The sequence below is a fragment of the Terrapene carolina genome, unplaced genomic scaffold, assembly GCF_002925995.2.
Source record: "Terrapene carolina triunguis isolate 2854851 unplaced genomic scaffold, T_m_triunguis-2.0 Scaffold236, whole genome shotgun sequence".
NCBI classification, from domain to species: Eukaryota; Metazoa; Chordata; order Testudines; family Emydidae; genus Terrapene; species Terrapene triunguis.
The window spans coordinates 10188427-10201393 of record NW_020664587.1 but is presented as its reverse complement, the minus strand read 5'-3'; the positions used below and the strand labels follow the sequence as shown (position 1 = coordinate 10201393).

Below are 12967 nucleotides of genomic sequence, written 5' to 3'. Positions count from 1 at the left end.
ACACACACACACACACACACACACACACACACACACACACACACACACACTGCAGTGCATGCCCGCCACAGCTGTTTGTCTAGCCTAGTAGCTATAATAGCATCTGCATGAGGGTTCCTGGATGTTGGATCTGCTTATGTGCAAATCCATTAGTGTATTCAGAACTGACATGGATGGAATCTGCTTCCCTGGCATGTAGAGTTTACAGGTTCTACTACACAACCACAACACCTGTCCCCCCTCATACCTGAGTATTGCAGAGGTTCTGTGTCATGGAGGGTCTTTGTACAGGTCCTATGTCAAAGGCTGAATTTAACCCAAAAAGAATAAAACATAGTATACAACCAAAACCCATCTTACCACATACTTTTTTTTTTTTTTTTTTTTTTTTTTAAAGTTGAAGTTATAAGATTTTTACGGTCATGCTGCTGTTTTGCTATCCTCTGAGGGCATTATTTGAGTGCAAGGCTATTGGCAATGCTGCAATCACCTAAGAAATGTTAATCTCCTAGGTTAATGCACTAGCATTTCTGATTACTTTATTAGGATCTTTTTATAGTTGTATTTAAAATGTATGCAAATATTTTCATTCTGTTGTGTAAACACTTCAACCATAGATACAGGAAAATGTTTTTGAAATTGTTCTATAAAAACAATATTTTAAAAGCAAAGTCGCATTGCAAATTGACTTAGTCCAGGGATAGACAATGTTTCAGGTCATGAAGCTTCTTACCTCATTGCCTATTAGATTTCTTATATACCTTGTTTATAAATCTCTGTTAGTTCGCTTGAATGGGACTAGTCACAGTGAGTAAGGGTTGCAGAACTGGACTTTTAGTAGGTAATCTAGTAACACGTTGGGTGAGAAGGGAATATCCACTGTTCCTCTGCTCTCCAAGGACAGTGGAGTGAAACAGAAAAGACCGTGAGGGTCCACAAATGTCACTTTCTCATCCCATATAGTGATTTGATTTAACCATATGAACCCAACCATGACAAAAAATTAAGGTGGAAGTATGGGGTTTTCCTAGTCTTAAATCTTGGAATCTGACCTAATTGTATAGCTAGATTGTATGATGTTTCACAGGAATGCACAATGTACGTATCCGTTCCTGACATCTTTCACTTTAACTCAGGGGTGGGAAAACTTTTTGGCCTGAGGGCCACATCTGGGCATGGAAATTGTATGGCGGGCCACGAGTGCTCATGAAATTAACAATTCAGAGATATTCCAATAAAATGTATTTAATAAAGATACATTTTAGTGGAAATAAACATAAAACCTTATTTACTATTATAAATATACCATCATAACAATGTATTACAATAATTAAACCAAATTAACCCCCTTTCCACACTAGGATGTTCCAGGCTCTGATGGCGCATGAGGCGCGTTTGAGTTATGCAGCTGGAGTAACATGCATGCCCTCACGCCCGTCACGCAGGTCCTGAACACGCGGGAGCGCTGGGTGGAGCAGGGCAAGCCCCTAATTCTACTCCCTGGCGGGAGCGCCGGACCAGGGCAATGGAGCTCGAGGGCCGGATTAAAAGGTCTGATGGGCTGGATGTGGCCAACGAGCTGTAGTTTGCCCATCCCTGCTTTAACTCATTTGGACCCCATGGGTACAAAAGGGAGTATTCCTCTTGTAACTTGCACTAATTTACTACTGGAGTATCTTTACACTCATTCATAGTGCAGAGAATCCATCTCTTCATTCATATAAAGGGGATGAATTACATCATGTATTTCTTTGTATAGTACCAGCTGAGTACCAGGCACTTTACAGACAAGTGTGAGTGTATGGATGTGGGAATCTGATTACTGCATACCTGTTTGCAAGCTAGCATTTCCTACCAGTACTACTATCATCACTTCCAAAATACATTAACATTTTTGTTGTGGTTAGTAGATTAAAAATAAAGTGCCACTCTGCCTCCACACCACAGTCATTCTGTGGCTGCATACATCTGAAACTTCAGCGTTGCTATTTAAAGAATTACTGAAATGGTTTCAGGTTGGAGGTTTCCGAGATGCATGGAGGCTTTGTCTTGTTTAAAATAGTTGCTAATAGAGGGCATCCAGAGCATCATCATCTTTGATGTACGTAGCAAAAAGGTGTGCAATTGCTCAGTAATTCGCCCAGTAAAAACTGTAGGTGGTGCCTTGCTCTAGAAAAGAATAATTCTCAGAGAATTGGTAAGCGATAATGGCTTCTCTTTCTGTGATAATTTGCTTCATCACCCTGAGATAAGAACATTGTTGAATTTTAATGAAATGGAATTAAGTGATCTACCCGATAGGCAACAAGCTTAGTAATTTCCACCACTAACTCTTCAAGGCTAACCGGTATTCAGTTGCTTGTAACCCACTGCTTATGTGTAAATTTGTTCTTCGCAGAAGCTTTCTTCTCTGTATCTTTTATCAAGACTTATGTAACTTCCCAGATAATATGGATGGCTATGCACAGTACAGAAACTTGAGACAGACGGTCCTACTCAACATTGCACATGTTAATTCTTGGCAGTTTGTCAGTAGACATCCCAGGGCAAAGTTCCATTGAGCTTGCTGACAGTGTGATACAGAGAAAGTGACTGCTTGAGGATATCATGGTGGAGCAGCTCTTGGTTTAAAAAAATGGTTAAGTTGTTTGTATAAATATACATAAAATAATTACACAAGTTAACATAATGCAGTAAGAGGTCATATTTTGAGGTAATGAAGCAAGATAATGGAGCTCTGATTTTCTTTGCCTCTGGTACTCTTCACCTTTCCTTCTGCCAGCTTCATTGATGTAGCAGAAAATATTAATTAACATAGTAACACTTGTAAGAATGACCTAAATAAGCACTTGAGAGACCACTCAGTGTTTGTCTCAATATTTTGAGACCTGTGTTGTCCAGTACTTAAAGTGTTGGACTGAGAGTCAGGAAATATGGTTTCTTTTTCTGGCTCTTCCAGAGCCTGTATGATTGTGCCTCCATATTCCCATTTTTAAAATGGACATTTTTACTTTAAAGAGTATTATGAAAAACAACACTTTGGCAGTTTGAAATTGCAACAGACTTCCTTATTGGTTGCCTGTCTTTAATTTGTATGATGCCATGTGAGTTCTAAGTTGCTAACATTATAACTGTGTGTGTGCATGAGAGAGAGAGAATCAAACTTCTGCAGCACTTTCTTGGGGAAAACACAGAAAACTACATGGCCTTTGCAAGCAAATATGAGAGAGAGAGAGAGAGAAAAATAGAAAAAATCTGGAGCCTTTCAGCCATGACAACATATATTTGAATGATAAACCAGCTGCTTACAAAACTTCACTTTATAAAAAATATGATAGCGTGATAAAGAAAGAGGTTGGCCTAAAGTATTTTGTAACAGCAATAAAAGTTTCCTTTTCCACCACTTTGTAAAAACTAAAATTCAAAAGCATTTTGTGTAATTTTAAAGATTCCATTAGCCCAAGCCAGCTTGTGTTTGAACAAGCCTCTATTTTGTGTTATAGGTGATCAATCTCATTACAAGAAAACCATTATAAGAAAAAAGCATATGGTACATTTCTTTTGATCAGAACAATATGTTCTCTTGTTGGCATCCCTCTCTTCACCAGAAGCGTTGAAATTAATGTCAGTTGTCTTTTTTTCTTTACAGTACATTTCTGTACCTGAAATTCTTGGTGGTGTGGGCACTAGTATTGCTGGCAGACTTTGTCCTGGAGTTCAGATTTGAATATCTGTGGCCGTTTTGGCTTTTCATCAGGAGCGTTTACGATTCGTTCAGATACCAGGGTTTGGTAAGTATAAAAGAAAACACTTGAAAACTGATTTTTCTGGTTGTGTTAGCAAATACCTGTAACAGTGGCGGAGTTCTAGGGCTCGTAGCAATGGAAAAGTTCCAGGGTTTATAGTACCCTCATACAACCAACTCAGCATGTGTTTACATTGCTTTTGAGAGAAACAATGGTCTAGCAGGTAGGGCGCGAGCATAGGACTTCAGAGACCTTGGTACAGGTTCCTTCTTTGCCACAGACTTTATATTTGGCCTTGGGCAAATCATTAAGCCTCTCAGTGCCTCAGTTTCCCATCAGTAAAATGAGAATAATAGTGCTTTCCTACCTCACAGGGGTGTTGCGAGTGTAAGTGCATTAAAAAGATTGTGAGGCCCTCAGGTACAATGGTAATGGGGGCCAAGTACCAAAAAAAAGAAACTGATCCTCTTGTCTTTTAAATTAGTAATACTGGTGGGTGCCAACAAGAAAACAACAAAGAAGCTCAGTTTATTGGAAATAGCTTTTAGATACTGGTAGTAGAGTGAAAGTTAGCTTTATGTTAAAGTGATACAGTATTTAGATTTAATGTGTGGCTAGTCTTTTGTTTTGTACTTTCTATCTCTCTCTCACTCCTCCTCCTCCTCCCTATCCCCTACCTGAAAAGTTGCAGGCCTTGCAATTGTGCTGCAACTGCCTCAAGTTTATTCCTTTGTTGTAGGAATCTGGCAGCCATTTAAAAATTGAAAATAAATAGTGAAACCTAAATTCTTTGTTTAAATAATCTGGGATGTTCCTTGTGTAAGGAATGTGATGTTTAAAAATATGGGCTAGGGTTTTACAAGACGCCTTAGGGAGTTAAGTGCCCAGCGCTAATGAATTCCAATAAAATTTGGGCGCTAACTCCCTGGGAAATCCCAGACATGGCTCCTAACTTGACACTGTCCCTTTACATTAAATTGGCTCAAAATCCAGGTTTTACTTTACTTGACCTTCCCTAACAGGAAAAGTATAACAATATGAAGGATTTTAATCACAATTATTAAAAATAAGTAATAGCCACCCACTAATAACATTAACTCATAGTTGAAAGTAAGGGAAATAATTATGAAATATAATACGTTTTTATGTGAACAAAAGTTATAAAGATTGGTGGGGGGTTTTACTAAGGATTATATATTTTAAAAGTAGCTGAAAACTATTCTTTTAATGCAAATTGTTACTCAACACTGGTTAATCTTTATCTCAAAAATCTTAGGAGTATATTTCACCTTTTTAAATGCCCACAGCACCTGTTAAAGGGGCAGTTATGCCCATGGGAAGAGAATATATTCCTTTAAATTATAATTTGGTATTTATAAATCACTTAATGACTTTAACATCTTTCTTTCCCAAAGTGCTAACAAGGATTTTTGCTAGTTCATGTGAGAAACAAAATCTTGCTGGCCTTGCAGTTGTAGTCAAAAAACTGCACACCTCAACTGTAATGAGGCATGAAGTCAAAAGCGTCTCCAGCACCTCAGAATAGGAATGATCTCACAATTCTGAGCCCCGGAACACGGGAAGCATCATACCAATATCAGACTAGTGGTCCATCTAGGCCAGTGTCCTATCTAGCAGTGGAAACAAGGAAAGTTTCTTCAGAACTGCTGTCAGTGATTTGGCTTATGTGCTGAAGCATCAGGATTTATATCCTTATATATTTTTATCCCATTAATATAATCTGGATGTTCTCATCCGTTTACATACCTAATCCTTTTTTGTAAGTGTGTTATCATAAAATGGCATTGTTGACATCAAGAGGATAATATAGTAATGCCAAGGCCTGTCAACAGTACAGTTGAAGTCCTACCTGCAGCTGTGTTCACACACAGTGATTTTGTTTGAAGACCTGCTGGCAGAGTGGATAGAACCTGCACAGTTCTGAGTTGTGCGCTGTTTGTCGCGTAAATGTATCGGTTAGAACCTTCATTAGCCAATCAAATTGTTATAAATAGTAGTAACCTTTTAATGTTGAAATAACCCTGATGTCATCTACGCTGTACTTCATATTTAGCATATAAAGCAGTAGTTTCCTCTGGAATATAATTGAACCATTAAGATGCTTTCTTTTTTCCCTTTTCTCAGGCCTTTTCAGTATTTTTTGTTTGTGTAGCATTCACATCCAATATAATATGTCTGCTCTTCATACCAATACAATGGCTATTTTTTGCTGCCAGCACGTATGTATGGGTACAGTATGTCTGGCACACAGGTAGGTCAACATTCTTTTAGTTACAACTTATTAGTTAAATATAAATCTTAGCATTGCATAGCAAAATTCAGAAATATAATTTCTGTGATTTATTAAAACTTGTTTTTTCAGCTAGAGTTGTGCCTTCCATTTGTTTCACAGATCTGTTTTGTGTCCCTTTTTTATGGGAATGAATTAATGTAGTTTCAAAATAACCTTAACCCAATGATTTGTATTTGAGATTTCTTTGTATGCACTTTTTTTGTAAACAGTAAGACACCTTAACTAGTGGCATGAAAAGTGTATCTAGGGGACTCCCCAGAACAGCAAAAACTATCTATGAATGCCTGACCTTGCTGCATAACTGTTTTTAAATCAGGAAATTTGGAGCACTAATACAAAAAGAACAGGAGTTTTGTGACACAATACTAGCACTGTTCTTTCTATTTGGGTTAGAGTTGTTTAACTGAGAGATTAATGATGAAGCAAATGTTTTTTTTCCCCCTTCCACTGGTTTAAAAAAAAAAAATGCTTACCAGAACATGCTGTGTACTTCTTTATTTAAAAGATTACTTTAGCTAGCATCATGGATATTTACAGGTTAAAGCACTTGTCACAATAACTATTTTTATTGCAAGGACAGTGTTGCTGACTCCAAACGTTTAAAAAAGTGTCAGACTGCAAAAAATCATGATTGGTTTAAAAATCCTAAGAATATTTTAAAAATACATTTGGAGGGGGGGTATTTGGCTTCTAATCCTTTAGGGTGCACTCAAGTTATGTTTTCAAAATTTTCTCTACAACCATGAGGGCTTAGAAACTTTTTTTTTTAGTGAAAGTGGAGATTCTCACCTAATCACATACCTCAAAAAGCTGGGGCTTTAAGAAAAACACCAAATAGCACAAGATGTCATAAAATCACAAGTTAGCAACACTGCAATGAGTATTTCTCAGCCCACTGGTGGAGGCAGCATCTTGCCAACAGTTTTAATCATTTGTAATAATAGCATGTGGGAGCCCAGTGGAAGAAACTGAGAATCAGTTGCTGCTCATTTTTAATAATGTTTTAAACAATCCTAAAATAACTCTAGGATTTAAAATGATTGCCCAAAGTTTTTCTTGTCAAATGATGTCACTTTTCAGGAAGATGGTTTCCTCTGCCAGTAGACTTGGGAACCCTAAAGCAGTAGCTTAAAGGATAGTGTTAGCTTTCCCTATTGAGATCACTTAAAATGTTCCAAGAGTTGTGTGGAATTAATTCATAAAACACTCGCAAAGTCAATGGGAGTTCTGTGGTTAAATCCCATGCAGCAGAATAAATCATTAGCATTCCTACTGGTGATTGCTGAGTCAGATCGTCCATCAAATACTGCTGTATTCAGCAGGTCTGGATAACTCTAAAGTAGTGGCTCTTCCCTGTTGAAATTTAGCTGGAATTCCCTTCACATTTAGCAGTGTGGGCAGGCAGGATGGTGACAACTCCCTGGAAGTTCATGACCTCCAGGTTGAGAATCCATGCCCTAAAGTTGCATTCATGTAGATGGAAAGTTGTGTAGTAAACTACTGCTGGATTATATGGATGGACGACAAAGAACAAAGCTATTATTTAAGGTAACCAATTACAACTTAAATTGGCCTACAATATAATCACTACATATCAGATTAATAACATTTACAAGTGGCCAATTCTGTTTTCTACTGTCCAAGGAAAGTTCTCTCCCTCCCTTTGTATGACTCCTAATTGCACGAATGAAAGAGTATGAGAATAGTGCAGAAAAAAGTCCACATGGGCTCCCAAATGCTCAGCTAGTCTAAAATGTGTGTCGAGGAGACTGTTGCCTGCATTTGGGGAAGGAGCTTGGTCTATTGGGTAACAAGTGTTCTGCTTACCCACTCATGTATTATTTTAGCCATATTCGCATTAGGTATTAAGAGGTACCTAAATGGATATTACTAGTTCAATCTAATTTAATAACCTTTCCTTGATACAAAGATCATAAACTATAACGTGGCCCCAAAGTTCTGCCGTTTCTCTCGCTTGGGCTCATCCATATTGTAGGGGTTTGGGCAAAGGTATCTCATCAGATATGTCTCTTTCTGTTTTATTTTTCTGAGATACCTAGCATTTGAGTCTAGATGATAAAGCAGAGCTTTAGAGCTAAACTCTTAATTAAAACATCTTTAGTTTTTTTGTTTTGCAAGAGCTAGTCTTTATTTCATTCCATATTTACCCCTGACTTGACTAACTTCCTTTTATTTGAGTCTTCTGAAAGAATAACTTAAAGTACTTGCTGCCTTTAATGTATTGCTGATGCTTGTATTTGTCTTTTCTCCATAGAGAGGGGGGTGTGTTTGCCAACAGTATCGCTGTGGATACTTTTTGTTTATATTGAAGCAGCAATTCGATTTAAAGATCTCAAAAACTTTCATGTAGACCTTTGTCGTCCTTTTGCTGCACACTGGTAAGTGTTCCTTCCCTTCTTTTATTTGTATTGAATTTTTATATAACAGCACAATATTAATAAAACCGGGTAAATGTTACAGCAAAAATTACCATTGAGAGGAAAAAACTGTCAATCACATTAAAGACACAGAAATGAAATACAGATGACATAAAAGGCAATAAAAATAGAGAATAAGATGATGCAGGAAATAAACAGAGGAATGGATTCACAGTAGGACTTAGACACCTAACTGCCACTTTAGGCACCTGAATCTCAGAATCAGGTCCCATTGGGATTCACAGAGCCCCTGCTCAGCTGCCACTGAACCCTGTAGGCACCTAAACTTGCTCAGCACCTTTTTTATTTTTTTTTCAGTAAAATTTCCCTAGGCAACTATGTTTCTGCCTCTTAGTGTGTGCACTGCAGCCCTACTCCAAGCATAAGGATGCCTAAGCCTCAGTGCAGTGCATGGACCAGGGAAAGATAGGCATTTGGCTGTCTAACTGGTCTATGGGACCAAATCCAGTAGGTGTGCTTAGGTGAGAAAAGAAAGGGAGGGGAGAGAACACCAGAAGAGCCTTCTCTTATTAGTAAACTTGATGCCATCGTACAAATTCATGGTAAAAAAAAAAATTTATCACCGTTAGCTGTCATTTAAATATTCTAGACATAAAGTGAGATGAAACTTTATCCAGGTGCAACCAACACGTTTGGAGACTGTTTGCTTGTGAGATGGAGAGAATTACAATATTACAAAGAGATTTATACCATTTCTTGAAACTTTTTTATAAACATACAATATTCATATTTACAGAGAGCATATTGGAAAAATTTGTACACAAATTTTAGTTTGATGTGAGCAAAAGTTTATTGGTGGTACTTGGTTAATTAATACATTTTTCTCCTTTGTGAATATCCTGAAGTATCTTTTTGCACAAATAAGGTCTTCAACTTCTTCCAGGAACAAGGAAGTAAATTTAAATTAAGCCTAGTTAAGGCCCCTTTAATTTGGAATGAGTTTCCACACACGGATTTAATGCAGTTTAATCTACTTTAAATTCACACCTTTAGTTAATTTGGATTAATTTTCCTGAGTGTCCCCATGTAGACAACCCCTAACTATGGGGGGGAGGGATAGCTCATTGGTTTGAGCATTGGCTTGCTAAACCCAGGGTTGTGACTTCAGTCCTTGATGGGGCCACTTAGGGATCTGTTGCAAAATCAGTATTTGGTCCTGCTAGTGAAGGCAGGGGGCTGAACTCGATGACCTTTCGGGGTCCCTTCCAGTTCTATGAGATAGGTATATCTCCATATATTATATTATATTATATTGTCCACACTATGCAATAAATTCTAGGGGTGCTGGAATGGGAGGAGCGGGGGGCCATGGTCCCATCACTTTTTATCAGTCATAAGGGCGAGCAACAGTGGATGGGGGCAGAGAGGAGCGAGCAGTGGGCAGAGCCTGGGGGAAGGAAGGAGGAGCATGGGGCCTCAGGAGGAAGGGGCAGTACGGGGGTGGGGGCCATGATTCAGGCGCTGGTGGGCCCACCCCCTTTCCCCCACACACACACTTTTAGGGAGCTTCCACCGCTCCTGGGTTACAGAAGTTCTTGAGAGGTTTTTTTCCCCTTGTGAACTGGATTAAAACATTCCAGCTTGTCATCAGAGTTTTAGAACTGTAGCTACAGATAGATTTACACAGTATCACAAAAGAAACATTAGCAAAGATAACATCAGATACTTATGCAAATAATCAATGCATTCTGGCAGTATGTTTGCAACTCAAATTTATTTACATAGTGTGTCATTACTAAGCAGAAAATGAAAATATTGTATAATGGTTAAGTCACCTGCTGCAACTGAATTTGTTTCTGATCTAGGACTCCTGAAGCATGTAAAAAGCTGAGTTCCTAGTGATGTATGTTTAATCCTAGGACGTCATCAGTGCCATATCATTGCTGGTAGCTCTATTTCAGGGTCTGTTAAGTACTTATATTGGGATAAAGAAATTGATGGGAAGCCTAAAACAAATATTAGAAATCCTATAAATATAAAAACTTGTATGAATCTAGTTTATCAGCCTTGATCAGCAGAGTTATACTTTTTGGAAGCAGAGCTATAGATATGGGCACGCTTCTACACATTCTTCAAGACCTCTTTGGCAGAGTATTAGCCTAAATCAATTTAATATGGTTTTATTTGCTAGCAGGTTCCTTTTTTTGCTAGTGGATGAGACTTTTTTTCCATTCTCAAATTAAAATAAACACATTTGGCATATACTCGTACCAATGGACGATTTCCCACTGCTTAAGTGTCTTGTTAGCACAGTTAATGGCATGATCTGCTAGCATTCTGTATTGCTCAAATTCCTGTTAGCTAATAACAATATTTAGGTCTTGCATGCTTTACCCCAAGGATATGTAAGTAGTAGTATCTCCATTTTACCGATGTGTGCACTGAAGCATGAAATAATGTGCCAAAGCCCATATATAAAATAAGTGGAGAGCTAGGTTTAGAAATCTGAAGTTCCTGGCTCATAGCCCCAGACTCAATCCTCTAGATCATGTTGTCTCTCTTATCTCCTTAAGTGATGTATGTTGCCCTGTCTGACAGTTGTCTAAAAGCTGTCTTTGCCTACCTAAATAAATAAATCATTACATCTTTAATGATGAATATCAGTATGACAAAAGACCTTTTACCACTGTAGATCATGTCTTTTGTAACAGGTGTAATCCAGATATATTTATAGCATGCTGGACATCTTATTAACTTGGTAATATGGTCTTCTTTCTAGTATTGGCTATCCTGTTGTGACTTTGGGCTTTGGCTTCAAAAGTTATGTCAGCTACAAAATGCGATTAAGAAAACAAAAAGAAGTGCAGAAAGAGAATGAATTTTACATGCAGCTTCTCCAGCAAGCTCTACCCCCAGAGCAACAGATGCTACAAAGGCAAGAGAGAGAGGCAGAGGAAGGTAGGTTATACTGACTACATAGTATTTTGCTGCCACCATCAGTAATTAAAAGAAATACTGTGTGTTGTCAGTTGTTGGCTGCGTGTGTGTGCTCTCTGTATGTTGCACTGGCTCGGCCAGATAGCCCGTACAGCAGACTTCGAACTTCCCAAGAAGACCACAGACTCAGTTTAGTGGCGAAGGCACTTGGCCAGGTTTATTGCCAACAAAGTACAGTATTAGTCCCCTATATGTGCTACTTGTACACTTGTATGCCTGTGACAATGGATCAGCTCAGTGAGTGGTGGGACTTTCCGTTCTCCCCGCCAGAAAAAGACACTCATCCTGTCATCCTGCTTACTCCTCCTTTATACACTGATACAAACAAGTTGTGCATTACCCCTCTGACGTGGTTATATACCTATACCTTATACCTGCTGGTTTGATCAAAACCTCTCCATCCATGACCCTGTCTTCCTGACCTTATCTAGGAGGGGTCAGTGTGTCCCTGTACCACCTTTGGGCAGTGTGTTTATACCATAACTTCGTATCGGGGTGTTCTGGTATTACCCTTCTGGAATCTGCTTATGTGAATACATAATGCCTAGTACCTGTTACAAGTGTCTTTGTTTTCGCAACACCAGCATGTTCTTGCCAAGTTTATATACCGGACAGTGAACCTGCAAGCAGGCATTTGTTTTGTAACCGGGCCTGACTTTTGCTCATAGCCTGACTCTTGCTGACTCTGCTTTGTATCAGCAGGGCCTGATTTTAGTTTGGGCCTTAGGCCCCTCATGTCTCAGGCTCTCTTTCTATTACATTGTGCATGCTAAAGCAGACCTTCGCTAATCCACATAGTTTCTATAATTCACACAAAAAATCCCGGACTCTTCCCACTTCAGATGTAATAACAATATGCTGTAGTGAGTGTATTACTCAGATTTCATTATTTTTACCAAATAGACTCTAATAGAAGTACTAGTACAATATGAAGAGCTATTAATTACAATTGAAAAAATGGTGAAATAAAGTACATTTTGTGATAATTATCCTTGCTCTTTTAATTTACTTGCTAATTCCCCAAAGAGAGATTTTAAAAAAAAACAAAACAGGTCTCTCTGACATTAATCAGAATTAGCAAAGTCTTTCTGTGTTTATTTAAAACACTTGCATCATTGCCTTGTAGAGAAAAAAGGGGTCTCAGTTTTAGAAATAGTTAAATAATATTTCTCATATACCTGGTCTTTTCTGTTCTGGTAAATGTAGACGTTTAAAACTTGGCCTTTCCTCTCTGATTAGCTTGCTTAGAATAACCTTACAATGGCAACAGTTAGTTACTTTTTTATTATGTTTTTAAACATAAATGTTCATGACAAAACACCAGGTGAAATGTACCAAATTCACGGTCCATTTTGATCAATTTCATGGTCATAAAATTTAAAAATTTTTAAATCCTATGATTTCAGCTATCTAAATCTGAGATTTCACGGTGTTGTAATTGTAAGGGTCTTGACCCAAAAAGAAGTTGTGGAGGGGTCGGAAGGTTATTGTAGGGGCGGTTGTGGTACCTA

At 38.2% G+C, this 12967-nt stretch overlaps 1 protein-coding gene across 1 annotated transcript in view; it reads left to right on the top strand.

The window, feature by feature from the left end:
* Positions 1 to 12967, top strand: part of MACO1 (macoilin 1) — a 50553-nt gene that overhangs the window by 10117 nt on the left and 27469 nt on the right. The window contains exons 2-5 of the mRNA XM_024203668.3: positions 3650 to 3791; positions 5892 to 6018; positions 8336 to 8459; positions 11239 to 11417. Of these exons, the coding sequence (XP_024059436.1) occupies positions 3650 to 3791; positions 5892 to 6018; positions 8336 to 8459; positions 11239 to 11417 (572 nt within the window). The remainder of the gene's footprint in view (positions 1 to 3649; positions 3792 to 5891; positions 6019 to 8335; positions 8460 to 11238; positions 11418 to 12967) is intronic.